Here is a 24,082-nt window from a genome sequence, read left to right as displayed (position 1 = left end):
AGTGACAGACTCTTACATCCTAAGTGTCTGAAGGAGCGAAGGAGACTTTACAATCAAAGCTGCTCCCAGTGAATCAGTCACCATAATACACACTGTTATTACTGTTTAGCTGTAATAATAACAATAACAAAGTATTTTAAACAACACATGCAATAACAGAAATTTTGAAAAATGTGCAATATTTCCTGTGTGCAATATGTCTGTTAGCGTAACTACATACTCTTGGTCTCTTTGTATTTATACATTGTGTTGTGTATATACTGTATATTATATTATGTCTCTTCTTTTTATATATTTGCATTTCTTTCTCTTTGCTGCTGTAACAGAGAAAGTTCCCCATTGTGGGACGAATAAAGGTATATCTTATCTGATCTTATTTTTCATGTTGTTTATTACATAAGAGGAGAGGAAACCCTCCTGCAATTGTTTATCTATTTGGTTAGTTATTTAGTTTTGGTATTTAGTTACTAATTTATTTAGTTTTAGTATTAGTTTTAGTAGTTTCACTTAATATACTAGATATTCTAGTACTCATTTAGTTTGTTTGATTGTGGAAGTTTTAAATACGTCGGAAAACTACAACTCCCATCAGCACTGGAGCTCAAACGGAAGTAAAATGTTAGTATAAATCGATTTCCGCTTTGGTCAACGTTCCTTTCCTGTCTGCGGCCTTCGGCAAGATGGCGGTGCAAATATCTAAGAAGAGAAAGGTTAGCGAGATTTTTATGCAATTATCCGTGAAGGTTTTAGGCATCGCAGCGTAATAACTGTTTTATATGATTGCAATGGTGCTTAATTATAATAATTCGCGTGAAGATGTTTGTATTGTTATTATTTTATAAGCGGATTGACTTGGATAAGAGTCACTGCGACCCAAACATGGCAGGAGTGATGTATGTCACTGCTGCCTGAAATTAGTCACGAAACAGACTCGTAATTAGTTCGTGTGTTAAGTGAATTTATTATATATTAATTATATTAGATCTAAACTTTTATTTTGTTTTAGCTCTTGACGTTCTTGAGTTCTGTGCTGTTCAGCCAGTTAGCTGTTAGCTTGCTAGCCAAGGAGCTAATTTTTTATAGCATCTCCCGGCTTCTTGCTTATAAACAGCTATAATGATATTATTTAGTTCCCGTTTGGTTGTAACATTGAATCAAACGGATTCTGTGATGTTTAAGTCAAGTCGAGCAATTTAATGCATAAAGCCCATATTTTGTCCCATATATATTTATATATAGTTGATAGCAAACTGTCTATAATGCACATGTATAAGAAGTCAGACACCTTTTTAAGAGTTAACTCTGTTGAGGCTTAATATTAATGATTTGTAATTAAAACGGTGAATTGGCTACACACGTTTTATGTAGTGCCTGAACCAGACCTGTTCTTTGTACAGCCTGCTGTGTAGATAGATGTTTTATTCAAACCTCGCTTTCCTGTTGTATGCTGATATCCATATCCAGGCAGTAATAGCTGTTTTCTAACTTAACAAAAGTTTCAAATGTTAAGTCTGATGTGTAAGATTGGAACATGTGGGAATTTCATGTCTGTGTAGTTTGTCTTGCGTTAAATCATAGTTTTAGATTGAATTGATGTGGTTTCTGATGTGGTTTGTGATTTCAACTTTAGTTTGTCACAGACGGCATCTTCAAAGCTGAGCTGAACGAGTTCCTGACCCGAGAGCTTGCTGAGGATGGGTACTCCGGTGTGGAGGTCCGGGTCACTCCAACAAGGACGGAGATCATTATTCTCGCCACCAGGTAAAGCTTTGTTTAAGCTTGATGTTTTGCTTAGTTTTTTTCTATTACTTAGAGTAGTCAAAAGATTTCTTGTTTTGATAATGAAATGTATACTAGATACGTGTCTAAAAATATAACCCATTTGTTTAGGACCCAGAATGTCCTGGGAGAGAAAGGTCGTCGCATTAGGGAACTGACCGCAGTTGTTCAGAAGAGGTTTGGGTTCCCAGAGGGCAGTGTGGAGGTAAGACCAGTTTTCCACAAGTTCTTTTGTGAGTTTCTGTGTTGGTTTGTTGCCATTCTACAGAATTTTACTGTTCTTCAGGTGCACATACTAAACTGCTATCTTTGTTATAGCTCTATGCTGAGAAGGTTGCCACCAGGGGTTTGTGTGCCATTGCTCAGGCAGAATCTCTGCGCTACAAGCTGCTCGGCGGTCTGGCTGTCCGCAGGCAAGTCATACATGCTTATTATATATTTTAATAATTAAAACAAACACTTAACACAAATTTGATGCACTTCCCATATATTATAGTTATATGGTATGTAGAAACTGTTGAAATACAAGCAAAACAAAGATCAAAACCAGTCCCCTGGTAAAGCATGTGCAAAGAAAAGGGACGACTAGACATAATATTTTCGCTTGATATGTGAGAACTGAAGCCTGTGGCTCAAAGCTGAAATTTTTGCCAAAGGCTTTGGTGAGCTTGAGAACACTACTACATCAGACACTTGACCAGGAGAGCAATTCATACACAATTATCCTCTCCCCAGGAAAGTGTAGCCCTCAAAATATGCATATTTTTTTGCACCTTAAACCACATAAGACTTTAATAATACTTTCTAGAAAATATTTTGCTGCTGCTTGTTCTTCGGTGATGATGCGATGACGAGTCGGAATGGTACATTAGCTCTCTCTGGATTGTGGGTCAGTGGACATGTTCTGTGTCCCTGATTTCATTTCCTCAGTGGCATGTTCCTTTTGCTTGAAGACATCGAGGCATTTGTCTGAGAAGAGTTAAAATAAATGAATTGTTCTGTTTGCATGTGAAACTCATTTAATCTAACATCGTGGTTGACTGCTGGTCTGTTGTCTTCCTCAGGGCCTGCTATGGTGTTCTCCGCTTCATCATGGAGAGCGGTGCCAAGGGCTGTGAGGTGGTCGTGTCCGGCAAGCTCAGGGGCCAGAGGGCCAAGTCCATGAAGTTTGTGGATGGTTTGATGATCCACAGTGGAGACCCCGTCAACTATTACGTGGACACCGCTGTCCGCCACGTCCTGCTTCGCCAAGGTGAGTGAAGGATGAGAAGATAACGGTGTAAAAACCAACCAGAAGCAAGTGTGGTGAATTGTGTGCTTGAAATGCAGTTAGCCCTGGGAGCTTTGTACTGGAACTGCAAGGCTAGTATCTAATTGAAGAGTCTAATTAGCAGCGTTGCATTGTGTAGTCTGTGTATTTAAATCTTAGTAAATTGAATTACCAATGGGCTTCTATTTTAAACAGTATGTGTGATGGGCATCTTTAACAGACAAAAAGGCACCTGGTTTATTAAGGCAGTAGAAGCAGCTCTTAACCTTTTGGTTCATCATGCTGGCAAACATCAGATTTGGGTATATGTTTGTTCTCATGGTTTGATTGTATAGAAATATCTGATCCATTTTAAGTTGAGAGAGATTTGGGCATGCAGTTTGCGGGATGTAAATCTGGTTACTGCAAGCTTTACTAAATTGTTGATTGCATTATTATTCCAACATTACCAAAAGAATAATGCAGAAATTTCAGTGTTTTAGATCTGTTTTGGGTTTGAAAAAATGATAAATGACTAAACATACAACATGCACAGTTCCTTTTTTTTTTTCTTTTTTTTTTTTCTTTTTTTTCTTTTTTTTAAGGTAAAATAAATCCGACCATGTATATTGGAGAAGGGTACTATCTGCTGGATTCTAAACATTTCTATGACCATGGCAGTTAACAGGAGGGGGGGAAACATTAAAATTATGGTAATTTAAGGAAGTGTCATTCATCTGTGTCCCCAAAAGTGAGACATTTTTACTCTGTGATTCCCCTTCGGTGATGATACGATGACGAGTCGGAACGGGACACTCGCTGTCTCTCTGGATTCTGGGTTAGTGGTCACGTTCTGTGCCCCTGACCTCAGTTCCTCAGAGTGGCATGTTCTTTTCAGTTGAAGACATTGAGGCATTTGTCTGAGAAGGGCATCTACAAGAATTAATTCATACAAAAAGACTCCCATTAGACATCTCCCTGGCCATGTTTTGTTGTTGGGGGGGGAAATGTAGAAAAAAATGTTGTTGTTTTTTTTTTTTTTTTTTTACCCTGTTTGAGTATTGTGTCCTGTTTTCAGGTGTGCTCGGCATCAAGGTTAAGATCATGCTTCCCTGGGACCCCAGTGGTAAGATTGGCCCCAAGAAGCCTCTGCCTGACCATGTCAGCATTGTGGAGCCCAAAGAGGAGATTCTCCCTACCACCCCCGTGTCTGAACAGAAGGGGGCCAAGCCTGAAGTTCCAGTCATGCCCCAGGGAACTCCTGTACCAACAGCATAAATGGTGAGGAGGACAAAGTAGGTCTAGAATTTAGGCATGGTAATCAACAATATAAATCAGTTTGGTCAGAACCTATCTAATAACCTGGTCTCTAATTGTCTGTTAGCAGTGTGTGTAAATATGACCTAACTATAGACCCATTTTTCTGAGAATTTCATTCTACTTCAAATTTATTGCAATTGTAAACCGAGTCCTGGTCAAGACGGTAGTAAAAGATGCATTGCAAGAATGTTTACAGAATAAGGGTCTGTGGTGTGTATTGCAATTGGATTAATTGTGTGCGCGCGCAGCTCAAACTGCTTTATATAACTCTCGCTCCCTTCAGTGATGATACGATGACGAGTCGGAATGGGATTATGCTTCTTAAATGTGTCTGTGTCCAGAGTCATGTTCTATGCCTCTGAGCTTGGGCCCTTTGAGTAGAGGATCCCTTTCACTTGAAGACATTGAGGCATTTGTCTGAGAAGGGCTATCTGATGATGAAATGTCCAGTAGTAGGGGGGGAAACGCTAAAGCTGAAAACCTGTTAATTTCTTTTCTTTTTTTTTCTTTTCTAGGTGGTCACCATTGGATGAGATTTTCTGTACAAAAATAAAAGGATAAATACATTCATGGTTGTCTTTATTTTGTCTATTAATTTACATGATTATATAATGCACAACCTCATTCTAAGCCAAGTCATTATAGGTGTGGTAAAATCTTATATTTTTAATAACTATTGAGGTTTCAAGTTTTTGGATAAGAGTTGGTATATTGAATTATATTTGTGTGTATGTATGTGTAATATAATTTTTATATATAATAATGAGCAGGTGTTTCCCTTAAATTCATACAAGCACTACACCATGACACTAACCTTCTGACCTGCTGAAACAATGTACAGTGTGTTCACCAACCTTGAGATATACACTGATGCAGTATTCAGCAGCCCTGATTAAGTTGTTTTCTTTAATCTATAACAGCGGTGTCCAATCTTATCCACAAAGGGCTGGTGTGGGTACAGGTTTACATTTCAACCAAGCAGAAGCCACACCAGAGACTACTAAAAGCCAAGCATAACCGATTAAACGGGTGGAATCAGGTGTGACTTCTGCTTGGTTGGAATGAAAACCTGCACACACACAGGCCCTTTGTGGATAATATTGGACACCGCTGCTCTATAAGCTTAGTCCTGTTAGTTTAGGAATACTGTTGGAACTCACATGAAGGTAAAGTTCAAGAAGGTAAAGGGCATTGCTAATACTTTACTGCTATTGTGACTCCTATATATGTCGCACTGGGCACTTAAATAAAATTGGTTTAATCCAAATTCTTATAACTGAAAAGTAAATTAAAAAAAAGTAAAAGTAAAGCTCCAAAAGCCAAAACAAAAATGACTTGGTGCAGGACTGTGTGCATTTTTATTTTTTACACCTAAAATAAATCCCAGAGTTAATTTAAAATATGGGCTGTATGTTACCGTTCAGTGCTACTAGTAATAAAAAATAGTAATATTCTGTAAATAACGTTTAGTTTTTATTTATTATGCTTTATTTTATGTCTAATAAGTATAGGTGGGGCCCCTTATAGACACGCCCCCTTTTTTAGCGTCACAAAAGCCCCGCCTACTCCTATAACACCTACATACTGCTGGAATCTAGCGGGTAAAACAGAGGACTTTACAAACATGAGTCTTCCTGACATCAAATCAGCACGGAAACTCGCAGTTGAACCTTTAAAACAAGTAAGGTTTGTCGGTTTAATTGTTTGACGTGCTTTTTGGACATAAATCTTACTATGTGATGCGTTTGAGGTGATAAATCATTGTTTTGCACCGCGTTTACACACAGGTGATGAGATGGAGCTTAGTTTACCTGTACAGGTGTAATGCTGGGGTCAAGTGCTGTTTAATCCAACACATGTTAGTGAAGCGTTAAAAACAAACACATAATATTAATAATAACTAGGTCAAAAATAAAAAGTGCTTAGCGTTAAAGATGATAAGGTTATCAATACATATAAAAACTAAACTCAGTTTGGTTTAATTGTTATTAAAAGCAAAAGATACAGTAACTTTGTGTCTTCATGCTTGCTGTGTTTTCCAGAAATTTCCACTCTGTTGTTTTGTTATTCAGGGAAGCTGTGGGCCTGCTAAAAGAACTGGCTTCCAAATCATTTTGTCTATTGCTTTATACATCATTTACTTTGAAATATATACTGTGCTTTAAAAAAAACAACAACTGACAGCAGCATGTTGTCTGACAAGGTGAAGGTTGAGTGTCTAGACTGTCGATGACTGTAATACACATGCAGCAAGATCTTATTAACTCAATTTGTGATTTTATTTTGACATTAAAAGTGACTAAAAATGCAACTTAAAAACCCATTTGGACTCCTTAAAAAAGTCCAACGGTGTCTCTGAGGCGTAATAATCCCAATCCGGTAAGTGATTCAGAAGCTTGGCCATTTTATGACGAGACTACAAGCTTTAAACCCATGTTCTTCTCTCCTTTACAGTGCTCCGTCGTGCAGCTGAATGTCGGTGGTCAGCTGTACACCACCACTCTGTGGACCCTGCGTAAATTCCCCAACTCAAAGCTGGCTGAAATGTTCAGTGTGCCTCACAAACTTATAAAGGATGCAGAGGGTCGCTGCTTCATAGACCGTGACGGGACACACTTTAGAGCCATTCTCGAGTTTCTCCGTTCAGAGGAGATTCCTACTAAAAATCTGCTGGAGGTTCACAAGGACGCAGTGTATTACAATATAAAACCCCTGGTGAAAATCCTGGAGGAGTCCCCACAGTTTTTTGGTGAGAAAGTTGGAAGGCAGCAGTTTTTATCCCATGTGCACAACTACCATGAAAATCTAGAAGTCCTTATCAGGGTGGGCAAAGCAGAAGCTATGGCCTCACGATACTCCACTTTAATCATCTGTGTCCTAAAAACAGAGGATGACCTGGAAAGATGCAATGATGCCATGGTCAGTCTTGATATGAGAAAGGAATCTGTTGTGAGTTTTGGTCCCTGGAATGCTCAAGCTACCGTGGTGGATCTTCTGGATTGCATACAAATGGACATAGAAGCAAAAGGATATAAAGTGAGCATTAAACCTCAAAGCACAGACAAAGGCTTTCTGTTTAAGAGTCATAATTTCTTCTATAAGCTGACTTTTACTTGGTGGTGACTAGGATTTTTGCTTCCACCTTTTCAAGTATGATTGGAATGGTTTTCAATAGTGGAACGCAGAGGTCATGAATTTTCTCCTACAAACACTTTAGATAAGAAAAGTGGGTTATCTATTAATCTAAAACACCCACCTATATTGCAAGCATGTGTCATATAGGGCTTGTTCAGGATCGTTGCTGGCATCTGTAGCCACCCTTGTTTAATATTTACTCTAGTTTGTACCAGCCCTTTGCATCATGTGACCTTATCGTGCTCGCAAAAATGTTCTTTTGCCAACTTGCCAAGAATCCAAAATAGCACAGACAAAATATTTTTCCCACAGTAGTGTAAAATTGTACAAAGTATTTTAGACAGATATTGTGGATGCCTGTTAAGTAAGGAATAAATAATAATAAGGTGTAATAATAATGTCATGGTGTGATGTAGCCAAACATGAGTATATTATTTTATTACAATTTTATATTGTGATTTCTTTATTTGAAATAAACCACAGAGATTTAACATAGAATCAAATGTTAACTTATTAATAATACTTATTTTAACGATTTGTTAGTGAAGATCATGGCATGCTGTCACTTACTCCTTCCAAAAAAGTTAAATAAAGATCTCTTTTCAGAAAACATCACCAAATCAGTGTTTATGTTCATTGTTAAATAACAACACATTTATAAATTTCTTTATTATTAAGCCTTGATTGGGCATGTTGAGCATCTGCCACGCACGTCTCTGTGACTCGAGCTGCTACTGAATGGATAATTTATTATAAACATAGCGTTAATATAAGAATTTTTTAGAATACAGGGACAGGGACTTGTCAGAGCTGTTATAGAAAATTTTAATCTAGACCATCAGAGTCGAGAGTTCATTAGTGCCGTGGTATAAATGAATGTGGGTGTCGTATTTGTGAATTATCACTTAATGCTCTTACATATTTACATGTAAGTTACATAACTCACATTTTTAACTGTAATTATTGTGTAGTTTATATTTTATACTGTAGCAGTATAAGCAGTTTTTTTTTATATTAGTAGTGATTGTGTCCTTTTCACATTTCACCCTGTGTACGAACCACTTTTAAGCCTTTTTTTAATCGATTGTTTATATTAACACTATTTTTGTAACATTAATAAATAGATTAAATACATCAGCTTAACTGGTTAATTATGCCACATGCACCAAATTCGGATATGTCGTAGACCCTGGTCTCTTTTCTAAGCAATCCAAGTTCCGGTACTCATGGTACCGGGTCTCAAAATGGCTTTTTTTGCCATAGACACCCATTATAAATTTTAGAATGTTTATAACTCGGTAAACTTTCAATCTATCTACACCAATCTCGGCCAGCTTGTTTAGGGTGATACTCTGGACAAAGTTTTAAATTGGTGTACCGACTGGCCTTTTGGGTTTCCCCCAGCTCTGTCCCAAATATATGCAAAATCAAAAAACTTTCCATAACATTGAGACATATGTGACATATCAAAACACTCAGCACAATAAGGGGAAACTGCGTCACTGGTATTCAGGTGACGTCACATGCTCGTATCCGCTCGCACCCAAAAGTATTGGCACCCCAGCATACAAGCCTTTGAGAATACTTGCTCCGACAAGCCAACATCAATATCTTTTCCTTTAAAGTCTTTTTTTTTTTCTGAAAATGAGCAAGTATAATGTGATGTGTTCAAGTGACTCATCAATACGAAACGAGCTCTTCCACATCCCAACATGTTGAGACGATCAGATTATTTCAGTGGAAGCATTTTATAACTACACCGCTCTTCTAGAGTTAAAACATTGCACCAGCATCTATATAGGATAAGCAGAAAAAGACCGCCGTGTCGGTGCCGACTCCGGTGTCAATAGCCGACTGAAAGAGCCGACTCACTTGTGAACCACACACATCACAACGATCTGACTTTTAAATGACATTAACGTGGGCTATTCTTGTAAAAGTGGTGTCTATTTGGGTCTTTTTACGGTTCGTTTATGTGTGTTATTTTGTTTTACATTTACGCTTTACGTGTTTTAGATATTTTTAATTTATACATTTTGAAGGAAATCTACACCTAAGTGTAAACGAACACTTACGCTTTAAAACGCTGGATGGCGCCATCTGTCGGTGCGAACAGAAGATAGGTGAAGAAGAAGGCGACGAAGAAGTGTTACGGCAAGTAAAATGGGACAAATATTCTAAGCACCAGTTCGCTTTTCGGTGTTATGATGGCTGCTCATCTAAAAAAACGGGTTTACGAGGAATTTTCCAAAGTTGTGCAGGTGGGAAAAAACTCATTAGCACAAACATGCTCTGCAAAATGGGCTCTGTGTTAAACAAACGAGCCAACTGTTACTGCAAATATAGCTATGTAGCTAAGCTAACACTGGGTTAGCTTAGCTTAGCTTAGCCTAGCTTAGCTTTTAGCGCCCTTAACCCTGTTCCCATTACATTTCTAACAGAAGTGTTTTATTAAAAGCATGACAACCCGAAAGTACTGTTCTTTCTTCCTGAGAGCTTTCATATACCTTGTATTCTGTCTATACATTTCATACACAAGAGAGATGTCCATATAGTTATATTGCTGATCATTTTTTTCATATTTACCTTTTTATGGTTTAAATGTTTAATCCAAACCCCAATAACTCAAAAACATGTATAATGTAAACCTGAATTTAATTCACTTTTTAAATAATAAATATTAGGATTGGTGTAAACACAATCCCTTACTAGAATAAATAGGCAGAATGCACTTGGAATTGCATCTTAATGAGTCTTTGTAATATATAATGCACAGTATTAGGACATTATTTTATTAACATGCCCCATCCTACTTTCCAGCAACAACCTCTTGAGGAGGTACCGGCTAAGAGGCTTCGTCTAACCAAGCCTAGTAAATCTGCTGCCCTTCATATTGACCTGTGCAAAGCCACCAGCCCCACAGATGCCCTGCAGTATCTCCTCCAGTTTGCTCGAAAACCGGTGGAGGCAGAAAGTGTTGAGGGTGTTGTGCGCATTCTTCTGGAGCACTATTATAAGGTAAGATAAGATAATGATAAGGGACAGTATTATGAAGTTTTTGACCAGACAAGTGTGACATGTCAGCATTTCAGCTTGTGCAGTGTGGTCATTGTTAATGTCACGCTTCTGAATATTGTCATTTAACAGGAGGTTGATAACTCAGTCAGGCTGAAGATCGCCTCACTGCTCGGTCTGCTCTCCAAAACATCTGGTTTCTCCCCTGACTGCATTGTTGATGAAGTCATTAACACTCTGAATCATGACAGTAAGTGATTTCAGCGATTATCTTTCTCCAGTGCTTGCTGAATATTTAAAAAAAAACATAAATGAAATAATTTATTGCATCCACAATTAGGAAATATATTACTTTTATTGTGTACAAAACGTACACAAACAGGCAACATATAAAAGTCCTTATGAAGTCAGAGTTGGTGTTTTAGATGCCTCATTTTAACCAGCAGGTTTACTACATAGGTAAGTTCCAGATATAGTATATAAGTTCTATATACACTTGTGGCCAACTACATGTACATTTCCAGCATTTATCAGACACCCTTATCCTGAGGGACTTTAGATTCAGTGCATGGTATGAAGTATCGAGTGCTTTTGGCTGTTGTGGAAATCACTTGAGTCCTTTGATGCATCCTGATTTGATGTTTCAGAAATGTGCTGCATCAACATCTGGTATCACATCATGACTTTCAGGAAAATCTACCCAAAAAAGTGGGTTTCCAGGTGTGTTATTGTGTCTCCTGCATGCTTTTGGAAGTGCACAGAAGTGATGAACACCATTCTTTTTTTTCTGAGAAAGAATTTCCCTCAGTTGGTCCTTTGATGATGACCGGGTTGAGATTTGGTGACTGTGAAGGCCATTTACATCTTCATCAAAACATTCCTTGAGGAATGGGATGGGATCATTTTGAGCAGAAGGACTTTCCAGTGACTCTTCTTTCAGGAAGAAGTGAATTCAAGCCGTGTTCCCACACCATAACAGAGCCACATTTCTCCTTTAATTATCATCTGCATTTATAGACAGAGAGCAGGAATTAATTCTGTCCTGCCTCTCTCTCAGTTAAACGTCTGTCTTCTTGCCACATTCCACGCTATTGACTACGAAGCTTCAGTGACCAGGCCACTTTCCTTTAACAACAGAAACATTGTTTGCTGTCAGTGAAAACTTTCAATGCACAAGCTCCAGTTACAGACTTTAGGGAGTTTTCTTTTCCTGTGGCTACATGGGTTACTACTTGTGTGTGTGTGTGTGTGTGTATGTGTGTGTGTGTGTGTGTGTGTATACACACTTCTAGTGTTTCAATAATAGGTTAGATTGGATTGGGATGTGTTAGCCTAGTGGTTAAGGTGTTGGGCTACTGATTGGAAGGTTGTGAGTTCAAATCCCAGGACCACCAATTTTGCCACTGCTGGGCAATGTATCCTCAATTGTATGCTCAAATGCTCAGTTGTTTAAATTGAAATAAAAATGTAATTCACTCTGGATAATTGTGTCTGCTAAATGCGTTAGATATAAATGTAAACTATGGTTCTCTTTGAACACCCACTGATCTAACACACAGACTAATCTCTAAACTCTCCAGGACTTGAACTAGGTGTGTTTAAATCAGTGAAAACATGCAAATGTGCAGGACAAGGTGTACTCCAGCACCAGGGTGGGTTGGGTAGCTATGTCTTGTCTGGAAGAACCTACATGCTGACCTCTAGCCAGCATCCCCCTATCATGCCATAGCAATTCTTCATCCATGACAAGTGAAGCTTGTCAACTGCATTGTTTTAAACTACTTCTCACAATGCATCAAAGGACGATGTAAAACACTCAGAAATTGCTAGCTGCCCTTTTCCACATATATAGTCTCTCTAATGCCCACTAGTGGTTAATGGTGCTATGATATACAAGGCAGAGTGACTATGGCCAATTGTGCTGGCTTGGCGGCCAAAATTGATTTTTTTTTTCCCTTGCTCAAGACTATATGTGCAAAGGGAGAAGTGGCAGTTGAGTATTTAAGATGATGTTCTGCTGATAAGAAGGTTGTGAGTTCAAACTCCAGCACTGCCAAGCTGTCACTTCTGGGTGCTTTTGCAACAGGCCCTTAATCTTCAACTGTTCAGATAAATAAATTAAATAAATGTAAGTCACTCTCAACTGGGGCATCTGCCAAATCCCAGAAATGTAAAAATATTGATTTATATCTGCACGAATCAGTGAAGACAGCTGACTGTCCTCTCTGCATACAGTATGTTGTTGTCAGCTCCATTGTGAATTTGGAAAGGTTTAGCTGTAATTTTGGCTACTTTAGTATGATGTATGTTTCAAATACTGACTCTTGAAGGAAAGCAACACTATGGATTGTAGGCCACATGTTTAGGTCGTTCTAGATTTCTGAAGTATATGAAATTTCATGTTTTTAGAGTCCAACCAGGTGCTGGCCCAGTTGCTGGACACTCTGCTGGTCATTGGCACACAGCTACCAGACAACATGGCAGTCACTCAGAGACTTTACGACGTGGCCTGCAAGGTAACACAGTTCCTGTTCTTTTGAGTAATGTGGATAATAATTAGAATAATAAAGAGTGTTCTGATCCCAGTTAGTCTGTAGTATTTGTATTATTAATAACAATAGTATAATAGTGATTATAGTAATTGTCTTGTTTTGTCATTTAAATCACTATGATCTAAAACAACCCCAGATTTATAATCTACACCGGTCTTTTAACAGCACCTTCAAAGCACTTATTTTGGGGTACGCAATAAGTGTCTACAGCTCCTCGGCTGCTTGGGTTCTGTCGACAAACCTCCGAGTAAAGAGAATGAGGCAGCACCAGGCACTTCCACCGCACCCCTAAGGGACGTCCAGAGTCTCATCAGCGACTACTTCAGTGACCAGGACCCCCGGGTTCGCACAGCGGCCATTAAAGCTACGGTGAGCCTCGTTAGCCTTGCATTAAAGGGCACTGAGTTGAAGGGCATTTTCTTTCGTTTTCATTTCTTTTTTCGACCTTTATCTCTTTTCTGCACTTCGTGAACAAAATTATGGCAAATAAACGCTATTGGCTAAATACTGGGTTTCATCACATCTGATTTCCTGGAAATCCTAGATATGTCACATTTGCATTTGTTTAAGTAAAATCAGTATTTTTGAGATTTGTTTTAAGGATTCAGCTCAAGTGGTTAAGGCTCTGGGTTGTTGGGGTTCAAGCCCCAGTACTGCCAAGCTGACACTGAAGAAAGACCTTCACTGTGCTGTAACGTCTATGTGACAAATCAAATAAAGGCTTTTTCTTCTGATTTGGAAATTGGCAAGTCATGGAAATCCCTGGCAAAAATGTAAAGTTATAAAATAAAAAAAGAGGTTTTATTGAATATGATGTGTTTATAACAAATAAATAAATATTTAGATATTTTGTCAATATCCAACCTCTGTAAAGTGAAGACTGTAGAGTGCTTGAGTTCTTTTTGTGTGTCCTCAGCTGCAACTACATGAAAGAGGAATGAAGCTCCAGCAGACGATATACAACCAGGTAACATCAAGTCTATTACTTAATTATTATTATAGATTGTTTTTTTTTTTAAATGCATGTTCTGGACCGATTTGGCTTTGGTCCCGCAGGCCTGCAAGCTCTTGAGCGACGACTATGAGCAAGTGCGTTCAGCCGCTGTGCAGATGGTGTGGGTGCTAAGCCAGCTTTACCCTGAGAGGTTTACTAATGCATCCATTTCTTAGCGTGTCACCAATACACAATCCATCGAGATTTGTACATTTTCGTTTGCTCCGTTTTCTGTACGAAAGAACGTAACATCTTTTTCTCCCCCTCCACATCGTCATGCAGCATCGTCCCTATTCCGTCTTCCAACGAGGAGATCCGGCTGATCGATGATTCTTTCGGGAAGATCTGCCACATGGTTAGCGATGGCTCCTGGGTTGTGCGAGTGCAGGCTGCCAAGTTGTTGGTGCGTTGTTGTTGTTGTTGTTTTTTTGAGTGACATTTTAGCGAGGATTGTCCTGTATTCACTGAATATTTCTTTTGTAACCCGTTTGTGTTGTTCAGGGCTCCATGAAGCAGGTGAGCCCACACTTCCTGGAGCAGACACTGGACAAGAAGCTGATGTCCGATCTCAGGGTATGGACACATTTATAGTGTTACCATGGTGTCATTTCTTCCTGTGTTGAGCTATAGTTCATTCTCTATGATACAAACAGACTAAATATTCAGCGTATCTGATTCATTGCACACTGTAAAAGAGAGCGAGTTAAATTATTTTGAATATAGTCAAAGATAACACATGAAATATGATTGTCTCCTATTGGAGGATTACAGTAACACAAATCTAAGACAATTAAATCTATTGTAGGGATATTTGACTGATTTTAAGCTTTAAATATCGATGTTCTTTTGGTAGATCATTATGTAGTACAACGGTAAAATATGCTTAGGAATAAGCTTAATAATTTCATTTCCTTTATGATAATCCTATGACAATAGTAAATGAATTTGACTAGATTCAAGATATTAAGACCTGCTATTAAGTCATTTTTTGCACCTTGTTTCATTTCGTCATGTAGACAGCTCAGTTTTGTCTCCATACAGCATGTTGTAGCTTCAATTTACATTTGTACTACTAGCTTTGATCATCAGAGAGCCGTAATACCATCGTTGTGTTCAGAGCATTAGAAACAGTAGTAATAGCGGCTTCCGCATAGAACCGACGAGCAGCCGTCTGCCAAAGGGACCCCAGGAAAAGTGAAATGTATTTCAAGTGTCCTTGCAGCTCTGTTGATTATAGGCCCATGTCTGCTCTTCACGCGTTAGAGAAAGCGCACAGCTCACGAGCGCGCCAAAGAGCTCTACGCTTCCGGAGAATTCTCCTCAGGCCGGAGATGGGCCGATGACGCTCCCAGAGAGAGAGTGGACACGTCTGGTGTAAACCTGATCGACTCCGGTGCCTGTGGAGCTTTTGTGCATGGACTTGAAGACGAGATGTATGGTGCGTATCCTAGCTTTAACGAGATCTTCATCACGTCACGGTACACGTCGTTCGAAGAAATCTCCATTGACGTGCACGTGTGTACTTTTTGCAGAAGTGCGGATCGCAGCCGTGGAGGCCTTGTGTTCTCTGGCCCTGTCCTCTCCCAGCTTTGCAGAGAAGTGCCTGGACTTCCTGGTGGACATGTTTAATGACGAAATCGAGGAAGTGAGACTGCAATCCATCCACGTGTTGCGACAGATCTCCACTCACATCACGCTTCGTGAGGACCAGCTGGACACAGTGCTCGCCGTACTCGAGGTACCTTAAACCCAAAAATTCCCAATGTGCTTATTAATGTTGAATTCGGGATTCTGATTGGTCAGAAGGTGTTGATTATTTATTACAGCACCTCAGTACTGCAGTATACTTTTAATTTTTTCTATCGTACTAGTTTACACAGCGTATTGTATAGGGAAAAGATAAAAAGGTGATAGAATGATGTTTTCATTCATTAAAAAAACATTCCATTCTACCTAAGGAATAAATCATAAAGACAAACTGATCAGTTACAGGGTGGTGTAATGCAGCGTGATATTACAGTAACGTTGATAACAGTTATTATTTATTAGGGTTGGGACCCGAAGAATAATGACCGGTTCTGTTTTTTGGAATTTTTAAGTTTCGGTTCCAAACACGGTTCCGATGCGATGACGGGCAAAGCGCTGGGAGCAGTCACTTTAAATAGCCACGTCTTACCTCATGAATATTAATTGTTTACACTGTTTACAGGCACGCAACCAAATTAACACAGTTTACCACAGAAATCAGTCACTCGCGCTGCTGTGCTGAGGTAAGCTTTGTGTTAAACATGTCTAAAAAAAAGTCTAAAGTGTGGATTCATTTCCAAAGCTACAACAATGAAGCAAATCTACCCCCTCTGAGAGGGTTTTCTCTGAGATACAATAAGCCAGGAAAGGTCTCGTCTTCTCCCAGAGAAAGCAGGCGTTAATTTTTCTTCAGAAAAATTGCTAACTCTTTTGCTAAGTTGTAATTCTGGATGTTAAATTTGATGTTGGATTTATTTCAATTTAAATTGATATGAATTGAAATGCTCTGTTTAAAATATTTAAAGAGTGATTAATAAACACAAATGGAATTGTTTAAGTATTGTGCATTATTTTTCGCATTTCTTTTATTTCTTTTATTATGGAATTGGAATCAGAACCGGGAATCGTAAGGCAGAACTGGAACCGGAATCGGAACCGGAAAATTTCTTTTGATACCCAACCCTATTATTTATTAAAGTTACATTGGTTTCTCTTACCACCTGAATGATATAACCAGTTATACTTTTATCACCTTCTCTATTTTCTTTCTTGAAGCTATTAATAAATAAACAGCTTGTTGTGTTGCCAAGAAATCGCAGCTTAAACTCCTCTTTTTCGGCTGACTTTAATGTAATGGAAAACCTACTGACTGTTACAAAGCACCCACAATGAAAACTCCTTGACGATTTTTTTAAACATAAAATAAGTCATTCATATTTCTGTGCAACGGATTTAAACAGATTTAAAATAAGGAGACTGTTAAAGCAATACCGTATTGACCTTATTTTCTAATAATGTGTATTAACAAATATCTAAAATCGTCAGTAATCTTTAGCTTTTGGCTGATCTTGTAATCAAGGAACGTTGTTGTGTCGAGTTCAGGATTCATCACGGGACATCCGAGAGGCCCTTCATGAGCTGCTGTGCTACACGAACGTCTCGACTAAAGAGTGCATCCAGCTGGCGCTGCTGGAGCTGCTGAAGAACCTCGCCAAGTATCCGACCGACCGTAACTCGGTGTGGAAGTGAGTGCACATTTCTGTGACGCAGTGGAATTAGCACTGACCAGTGATCCGTGTATGTTTTTAAACACACCTCTTGCGCCTCATCTTTCTTCATTTCACCCCGACAGGTGTTTGAAGTTCCTCGGAGCTCGTCACCCCACTCTGGTGTTGCCCATTGTCCCTGAGCTCTTGAGTACACACCCTTATTTCGACACCCCAGAGCCGGACATGGACGATCCTGCATGTATCCTGAACCGATTTCTTTATTAAAAGGACAGAAATGTACAGAACTGAAGATATATAAAAAAGAAAAAAAAATGTTTTATGTCTAGAGTACTGTTCTGTTGCTAAGTCTATTTGTTTTACTTTGCAGCACACCTCAGATCGCATCTTGTTCTATGGCAAAAGAACTTTAATTTTGGGTTGAAAATAAATCAAAACAAAACACAATTCATAGTCCTTAGATGCTGATTTTTTTTCCTGATATGAGTTTCATCAGACATTGCCGTTTTAGTGCTGGTGTTTAATGCAGCGACGTCTTGTCCCACCATGCCAGCCCTGTTCTCAGACCACACGTTCCGGCACTACGCGTACCTACGTGACAGCCTCTCGCACCTCGTGCCTCAGCTCAGGGTGAGATCCTGAACCTTTTTTACAGTATTTTTTTTTTTAATCGTGTCTTCGTCTTTCTCTTCGTTTAATCTTTCCTCCACTTTCAGTTACCAGGCAGGAAGCAGACGGCGGGTCTGGGCTCGGAGTCATCAGGAACGGAGTCCTGCAGCCTGGAGTCAGCGCAGCAGTTCCTCCAGGAGAGCTTGACTCGAGTCAGCAATCTGCAGAACCTGGACTCAACTGGAGCTCAGGACCTGCTTGACTTTACCATCAGGTCTGAAACACTGTGTTACACTCAGTCTCCTGTGGTTATTTAAACGAATGGTGTGATGAAGTTTGTCCGGTCTTCTTCTTCACACAGAGACTTGCAGAGGCTCGGGATGCTGCAGACGGAGCTGGCTGGATCTGCAGATTTTTGCGCAACATACCTGCACTGTCAGCTTCTACTTATGAAGGTGGCTTTATCATGTCACATGAATTAAATTTATACAGCCCTAAGCTCTGGGATTCTGTAAAGGCACGAGAAACAGACCGCTTTACCATCTCTTTGCATTTTATATATTTTTACACTTCATTTTAAAGCGCTGCATTCAAGCATTCTGTGGAGATTGTACTAATTATAAAATATCTTAGTCTCTATATGAGTCTCGGCCGACACAGCGAACCAAAGTGCTTGGGCAGTGAATAACACACACGTTATTGTTTTTTTACAACAAATTTATTTCCTATTCATTTTTGCATCTCAGGCTCTACAAGAGAAGTTGTGGAACATGGCTGTGCCTCTGTGTTTGAAACAGAATGCCATGGCATCAACTGCTGCACAGCAGGTATACACACACACACACACACACACATACACACACACAATGTGTGTAGATGGTTATATTCAGTTTTTTGCCTGAATCTGCCTGAACCCCTCAGACTAAACAAAATAAAGCCGAATATAAACAAATATAAGTGGTTATTTTTATGTTGATAGATTGTATTTCATTGCCTTGTACTCCTACAATGACAAAGTTGAACCTTTCCTCGCTTTAGGGTTGATCTTCTGTATTTCCTCTTTCTTTCTTCTCTCCTGTGTGTGTGTGTGTGTGTGTGTGTGTGTGTGTGTGTGTGTGTGTGTGTGTGTGTGTTAGGTCCTAGATGAGACATATAAGTTGGAATTCCTATACAGCGGACTGGAGACACGTCATGTGGCAACTATACACAATGTGCGACTGCAAGCAAAGGCACTACAACTTGTCCTTAATTCCCGTACCAAAAGAGGGTCCGTACTGCATACACACAATCACACACACACGCGCACACACACACACACGCACACAAGACAGGAGTGTATGCCTCTCTGTGTGTCATTTACAATCCTGTACATCAGTGTCAAAGCAGCCACAGTTCAATGTAATTCAATGCTATACAAATAGAAATTGCTATGCAAACATTGTGACAAAAATAAAAGGTATTCATTTTGAGGCCTGACAAACTGGAGCTGAAAGGAAAGGCTGTATCGGACAACAGCATTCATTCATTGTCAATACTTCAATAAATGATTCGTCCTGCTCAGGGCTGTTGTTGTTGTTTAAATGATATTTATGTAACCAAGTAAGTTCATTAGAAATGATTGTGGGTAGGATTTAACTCGTTCTTCTCCATGGGGGAGTGGGAAAAACCGAGAGAAGCACAATGCCAAGGAAGATTCATTTACTTCACTGATTCAGAGCCCCATAGACCCCATAGATTCAGTCACCATCAGCTCCTATTTTACCATAATACAGCCTGTTGTGTGTCGATGCAGCTTTACGGTCAATATTCTAAAATCACATCTGTAAAAAATTGCTTGTGACCATAGAATCATTCTGACCCACTTTTCCTCTCTAGGGTTGAGCCTCTTCTGGGATCCTGTGAGAAGTTCCTACAGGAAGTGGAATCCTTCCAAAGGTATACGTGATGGCAATATGATGTCAAAGCTGTGATTTTTTTCCGTCTGTTTATTCTCAGCAGTGACTGGTGAGGTGGGGTACTAACAACTCGTACATAGCAACACTCACTATTTGACCAGTGAGTGTAGCAACAAGGTAGATGAGCATGTAGGACTGGCTGGTTGGTGACTGTGATTGTTCTAACAGAAGTAATTAAGTTTATGGAATTTATTTTCAGTAACAACGCCTGGGGCAGATGTTCTGTCTCCAGGGCAAAATATTTATATTAACGCGCCTATCAGTTCAACAGCTGTACGGTGGTCGTAAAATGATAAGGTGACGTTTTCTGTGAGAACACATTTATATAACTTACTTAAACACTTTGTAACAGGCAGTAAGTTCTAACACTGGACTCTTTAGGATCGAGGAGGTTTCACTTTCATGTTTCTTGGTAACAAGCTGCATTTTTTGCTCCTTATTAACTTTTAGAGAGGAAAAACAGAGAGGCTATGGAGGGAATGACTCGTTATGGCAGCTAAGTGATGACAGGAACTAACCCTAATTCCATGCATTCAACTCATAATGATTAACGTCACTCGCATGATCTTTTTGTTTGTCATTCCATTAGACCTAAAGTCTTGTTTTGCCCCCACAGGCTCTTCATGACCGAGCTGCCCCACCTTCAGGACAGTTTTGTGGAGAAGCTTCTAGAACTGATGCCCAGACTCATAGCCTGCAAACCTCTGGATTTAGTAAAGATCCTCCAGACCACTCTGAGACATAACAGATTCACTCACCTCAAACTCCCGGAGCAGGTCTGTTCGTTCGGCATCAAAGTGATGTTTAGGGGAAAAAAACATAAATTGTGCAGAACATAATATTTCTTACAGCCTCCCAGAACACTTTTTATTAACTTTTTATTGTTTTGGGGTTTCCAGATCCACAGAGCTTCAGCTACAATAATTGAGCCGACAGGAGAGTCCGACAACCCGCTGCGGTTCACTTCTGGCTTAGTGCTGGGGTTAGACATCGATGCCACTCTGGAACATGTTCAAGACCCACAAGCTAAAGTTAAAGTGCAGGTCAGGGGTCATTCATTGTTGAGTCATAATTAAGCAGGAATAATACGGTATAATTTCAAGTAGTAATTATCTTAGTAAACGTCTTTTCTGTAGGTTCTCTACCCAGATGGACAGTCGCACATAATTCACCCTAAGCCTGGAGATTTTAGGACACCAGGACCAGGAAGGACACGGCTCATCACGCAGGTGTATCTATCCCATACAGCCTGGACAGGTGAGACTATTTTCATTTTCAGAGTATAATGAGTTGCAACCCACTGGTCAACATAACTTTGACTTTTTTTTTAAGCTCATGTTGTTGCACTTTGTGAATTAATTTGGAAAAGTGATGTTTTAAAAAAATCCCTGCTTGTTTATTTGGTAAACATGTAAACAATACTGATGATTATCCTCATTATCAATCAGAGTTAAGGTCATTTTAGCAAATTGTGAAAAATTACAGCATGGATACTCCATGTTGTTGGTTTTTTTTGTCTATATGGATTTCATTAACATGCTTTTTTAACAAAAAGAGATAAATCCCATGCTCATGTGAGTTTATTAAGGTATACAAGATGAAACCCTAGCAGCCACATTGATATAAATAGAATTGCATCTAGCCTGGAGAAGGTAGTTCTTGCCAGAATCATTTTGAACGTGTGGGAGCCAAGCCATTTCTCTAGTACACAGAGAGTGTAGTGAAATATTTGTTAAAACAAAAAACATCATAATAATGAAGCCCTGAAAACCATAAATATATTGTGTTAGTGGTTTAAAGACTGCAGTAGACTTCAGTCACTAAAGCGGTCACTAAAGACGGATGAACAAAACAATTTCCTCAAAGATGACAACTTGCTTTCTCTTCTTCTTCTCAGAGCCGTCTCAGATCGAGGTGCAGTTGCTCCTGGCCTACAGCAGTAAACTTGCAGTGCACAAACCAGCCTGGGATGAGAGCACAGAAAGCCTGCCAACTACCGAAAGCTCAATCGAGGGCACCATCACCCTCAGCAAGCCTGTCAAGGTCTTCATCATGCCAAAACCTGCTCGACGCTGACCTGTGACATTAAGAGACAAATCTGTAGGAGGAAAATTGCCTCCCAGCCGAACCGAGCTGCAACAAGTGAATCAACAGCTTGTTTTGGTTAACAATGAATTTATTTTGGCAGAAAATATTGATCTGTAGTTTTTCCATATAATAAAAGCTTGTTTTTTGTATGTTGTAATAACTGCCATTTCTAAAGAACTAAAGCATATCTTAACAACCTTTTCGTAGAAACTAAATAATGAACGGTAGTGAATTGCTATAGATTTTTAACATGCAGCCAAGACGTAAGGCACCGTACATCAGCTCGACATCTTCAGCAAGTGGAATGGAAAACTCCTCCCACTTTAGCCCCCTGTCCTGCAAGGTTGTTGTACTCTTTCACAGCCTTCTCCGTCTGAAGTACCTTTACTTCCACTCCCTGCTTCTTCACATGTTCCACTGTGGACGGAGGCACCTGTGGCAACAAGACATAACCATTTATCCAGTTTTCACTCAAACCAACCAGGGTTTAGAGTACTAATCTCTTATTATTTATCTCTTTATATTTTAAGACTGATCACTGAAATCACCTGTAACGCTTCACTCATTCCTCTTCCTATGACCAGTGTCTGAACTCCTTTCCTCAGGATTTCCTCCAGGTCGGCTGGCTGGACCCCTGGATAGTGCTGAGAAATGTAGGGCATTAAGTATTGTGCATTTATGTGTCTCTGATAAGGGAGATTATGGTATACAACTAGTTTTAAATGTAATTTCATTTTTTCTGTAGCAAAGCATTTTATCGGAAGGATGCGAGTTCGATCCCAGGTCCAACAAGCTGTCACTTTAGGCCCCTGAGGGAGGCCCTTAACGCTCATTTGCTCAGTTGTATATTAAAAAAAAAAAAGAGATAATGTACGTCGCTCTGGATAAGGGCATCTGCTAAATGCTGGAAATGTAAACACTTCAGTGCCCTGAAATTTACACTCTACATGCATTATGTAAGCAGATCATACAGCTGTTGGGATGTTGATCTTGCCTGTTATATTTGGGGGGTTTTTTCTCTCTAGTAGTAGCTTTCTTCTTCGCAATGCCATGTCGGATTTAGTTCGTAAGGCAGCAAGTGAGAAAAAAAAACTCAACTCTCAAAATATCGCCCCTTTCAATGTAACTACCCTCTACAAAAGGTGGCATCATAGATGCTTTTCTGGTGTTGAAACTGAAATGCACCAGTGCTGAGAGAGGAAAGGTCTGTTTAATGCACTCACATCTGTCCCAGTCTCTCTCCAGTCCCATTCCCGACTACCACCTGGCCACACCTTACAGTCTTTATAGGAAGAGGAACAACCTTTGACCTTCATGTGGCCCCAGGACACAGACTGGATCTCAGGAGATGACATGAATGTGTTTTTTCCTGTAAAGGAAAACAAAAAATAGAAATATTCTGACTTGAGTTATCTAACCATAAGACTAGACCGTTAAAACAGGACAGAGCTTTGTACAACATGCATTGTTTACTCCAGCTTTACCTTTCTGGATAGACTCAAACTCGTGGACTGACAATATAATAATAAATATGGCTTTGACAACAAACCACGCCCACTCGCTTCGTCATATGATCAGCATCCAATCAGGTGCTTCTTTACCGACCCAATTACCTTTAGAGGCTAACAAACGACTTACAACAGTTAAAGTACCAGTTCCTGCTTGATACTTTAAATACGATATCACTATACTATAATTATATAACGACGCGATTACTTTAATCCTGCTGATAATTGTGATTAATCGTCCCTTTCAATAGCTAGCTAACTACGTACAGTCAAAGTGCCCGGATGTGAAAACACCGTCTCACGACTCTCGCGTTGAATCATGGGACTTGTAGTTTAAACGAATGGACTACAAATTTTAAAAATCTTTACCATTTCAGATCCGATCAAAACATTTACTTTTCTTAATACGGCTTTTTCATAGCATAACAAACCCAGCAACAATTCATCCCACGAAACGAATCGGTATGAGTTATAATAGTCGTATAGTGTAGCTTTTTTCATCGAGTTGGAAATTTACTTCCGGCACCGGCGATGACGTAGAGACACACCTATGGATTCTATTGGTCATAAATAATGACACAGGCGGCAAGCGGATTGGACGGATCTACAGCGCGCCGGTCGTAG

At 39.5% G+C, this 24,082-nt stretch overlaps 4 protein-coding genes and 3 non-coding genes across 10 annotated transcripts; 6 read left to right on the top strand and 1 right to left on the bottom strand.

The window, feature by feature from the left end:
- The first annotated feature begins 557 nt into the window (after positions 1-557).
- On the top strand, positions 558-4,914 carry rps3 (ribosomal protein S3). Of its 2 annotated transcripts, none has more exons than XM_027146078.2 (7): positions 558-710; positions 1,631-1,761; positions 1,891-1,984; positions 2,098-2,192; positions 2,844-3,031; positions 4,107-4,309; positions 4,864-4,914. In XM_027146078.2, exons 1-6 carry the CDS (start codon positions 681-683, stop codon positions 4,304-4,306), a joined length of 738 nt encoding a protein of 245 aa, XP_027001879.1. In that variant the 5' UTR covers positions 558-680; the 3' UTR covers positions 4,307-4,309; positions 4,864-4,914. The 2 variants fall into 2 exon arrangements, with proteins under 2 accessions (XP_027001879.1, XP_027001952.1); XM_027146151.2 differs by having other exon boundaries at positions 4,107-4,323.
- Positions 2,611-2,757, top strand: LOC113643483. Its single transcript, XR_003440796.1, has one exon. It is a non-coding gene; the product is annotated as a small nucleolar RNA SNORD15 (small nucleolar RNA).
- On the top strand, positions 3,807-3,957 carry LOC113643508. The gene has a single exon (XR_003440798.1). It is a non-coding gene; the product is annotated as a small nucleolar RNA SNORD15 (small nucleolar RNA).
- On the top strand, positions 4,626-4,774 carry LOC113643502. The gene has a single exon (XR_003440797.1). It is a non-coding gene; the product is annotated as a small nucleolar RNA SNORD15 (small nucleolar RNA).
- Positions 4,915-5,880: 966 nt separating the features above from the next.
- On the top strand, positions 5,881-8,093 carry kctd14 (potassium channel tetramerization domain containing 14). Its single transcript, XM_027146244.2, has 2 exons — positions 5,881-6,029; positions 6,803-8,093. Exons 1-2 carry the CDS (start codon positions 5,973-5,975, stop codon positions 7,469-7,471), a joined length of 726 nt encoding a protein of 241 aa, XP_027002045.1. The 5' UTR covers positions 5,881-5,972; the 3' UTR covers positions 7,472-8,093.
- Positions 8,094-9,586: 1,493 nt separating this feature from the next.
- ints4 (integrator complex subunit 4) lies at positions 9,587-22,099 on the top strand. The gene is made up of 23 exons (XM_027145874.2): positions 9,587-9,744; positions 10,304-10,501; positions 10,631-10,748; positions 12,908-13,014; positions 13,216-13,419; positions 13,967-14,017; positions 14,107-14,195; positions 14,327-14,447; positions 14,546-14,617; positions 15,308-15,482; positions 15,577-15,782; positions 17,174-17,316; positions 17,424-17,539; positions 17,795-17,928; positions 18,015-18,181; positions 18,269-18,362; positions 18,654-18,734; positions 19,044-19,174; positions 19,783-19,842; positions 20,479-20,638; positions 20,762-20,905; positions 20,999-21,119; positions 21,760-22,099. The coding sequence occupies exons 1-23, from the start codon at positions 9,688-9,690 to the stop codon at positions 21,936-21,938; spliced, it is 2,928 nt and encodes a 975-aa protein (XP_027001675.1). The 5' UTR covers positions 9,587-9,687; the 3' UTR covers positions 21,939-22,099.
- On the bottom strand, positions 20,782-23,983 carry aamdc (adipogenesis associated, Mth938 domain containing). 3 transcript variants are annotated; one of them, XM_027146423.2, is made up of 5 exons: positions 23,890-23,913; positions 23,174-23,319; positions 22,499-22,594; positions 22,228-22,383; positions 20,782-21,939 (listed from the first exon to the last, which is right to left on the bottom strand). In XM_027146423.2, exons 2-4 carry the CDS (start codon positions 23,303-23,305, stop codon positions 22,243-22,245), a joined length of 369 nt encoding a protein of 122 aa, XP_027002224.2. In that variant the 5' UTR covers positions 23,306-23,319; positions 23,890-23,913; the 3' UTR covers positions 20,782-21,939; positions 22,228-22,242. The 3 variants fall into 3 exon arrangements, with proteins under 3 accessions (XP_027002224.2, XP_027002310.1, XP_047678468.1); XM_027146509.2 differs by lacking the exon at positions 20,782-21,939 and having other exon boundaries at positions 22,021-22,383; positions 23,435-23,983; XM_047822512.1 differs by lacking the exon at positions 20,782-21,939 and having other exon boundaries at positions 22,021-22,383; positions 23,513-23,983.
- Positions 23,984-24,082: the final 99 nt, after the last annotated feature.

This window comes from Tachysurus fulvidraco, chromosome 13 (genome assembly GCF_022655615.1).
Source record: "Tachysurus fulvidraco isolate hzauxx_2018 chromosome 13, HZAU_PFXX_2.0, whole genome shotgun sequence".
Lineage (NCBI taxonomy): Eukaryota > Metazoa > Chordata > Actinopteri > Siluriformes > Bagridae > Tachysurus > Tachysurus fulvidraco.
Note: the sequence above shows the minus strand (reverse complement) of the source record. Positions and strands in the feature narration are given on the sequence as shown.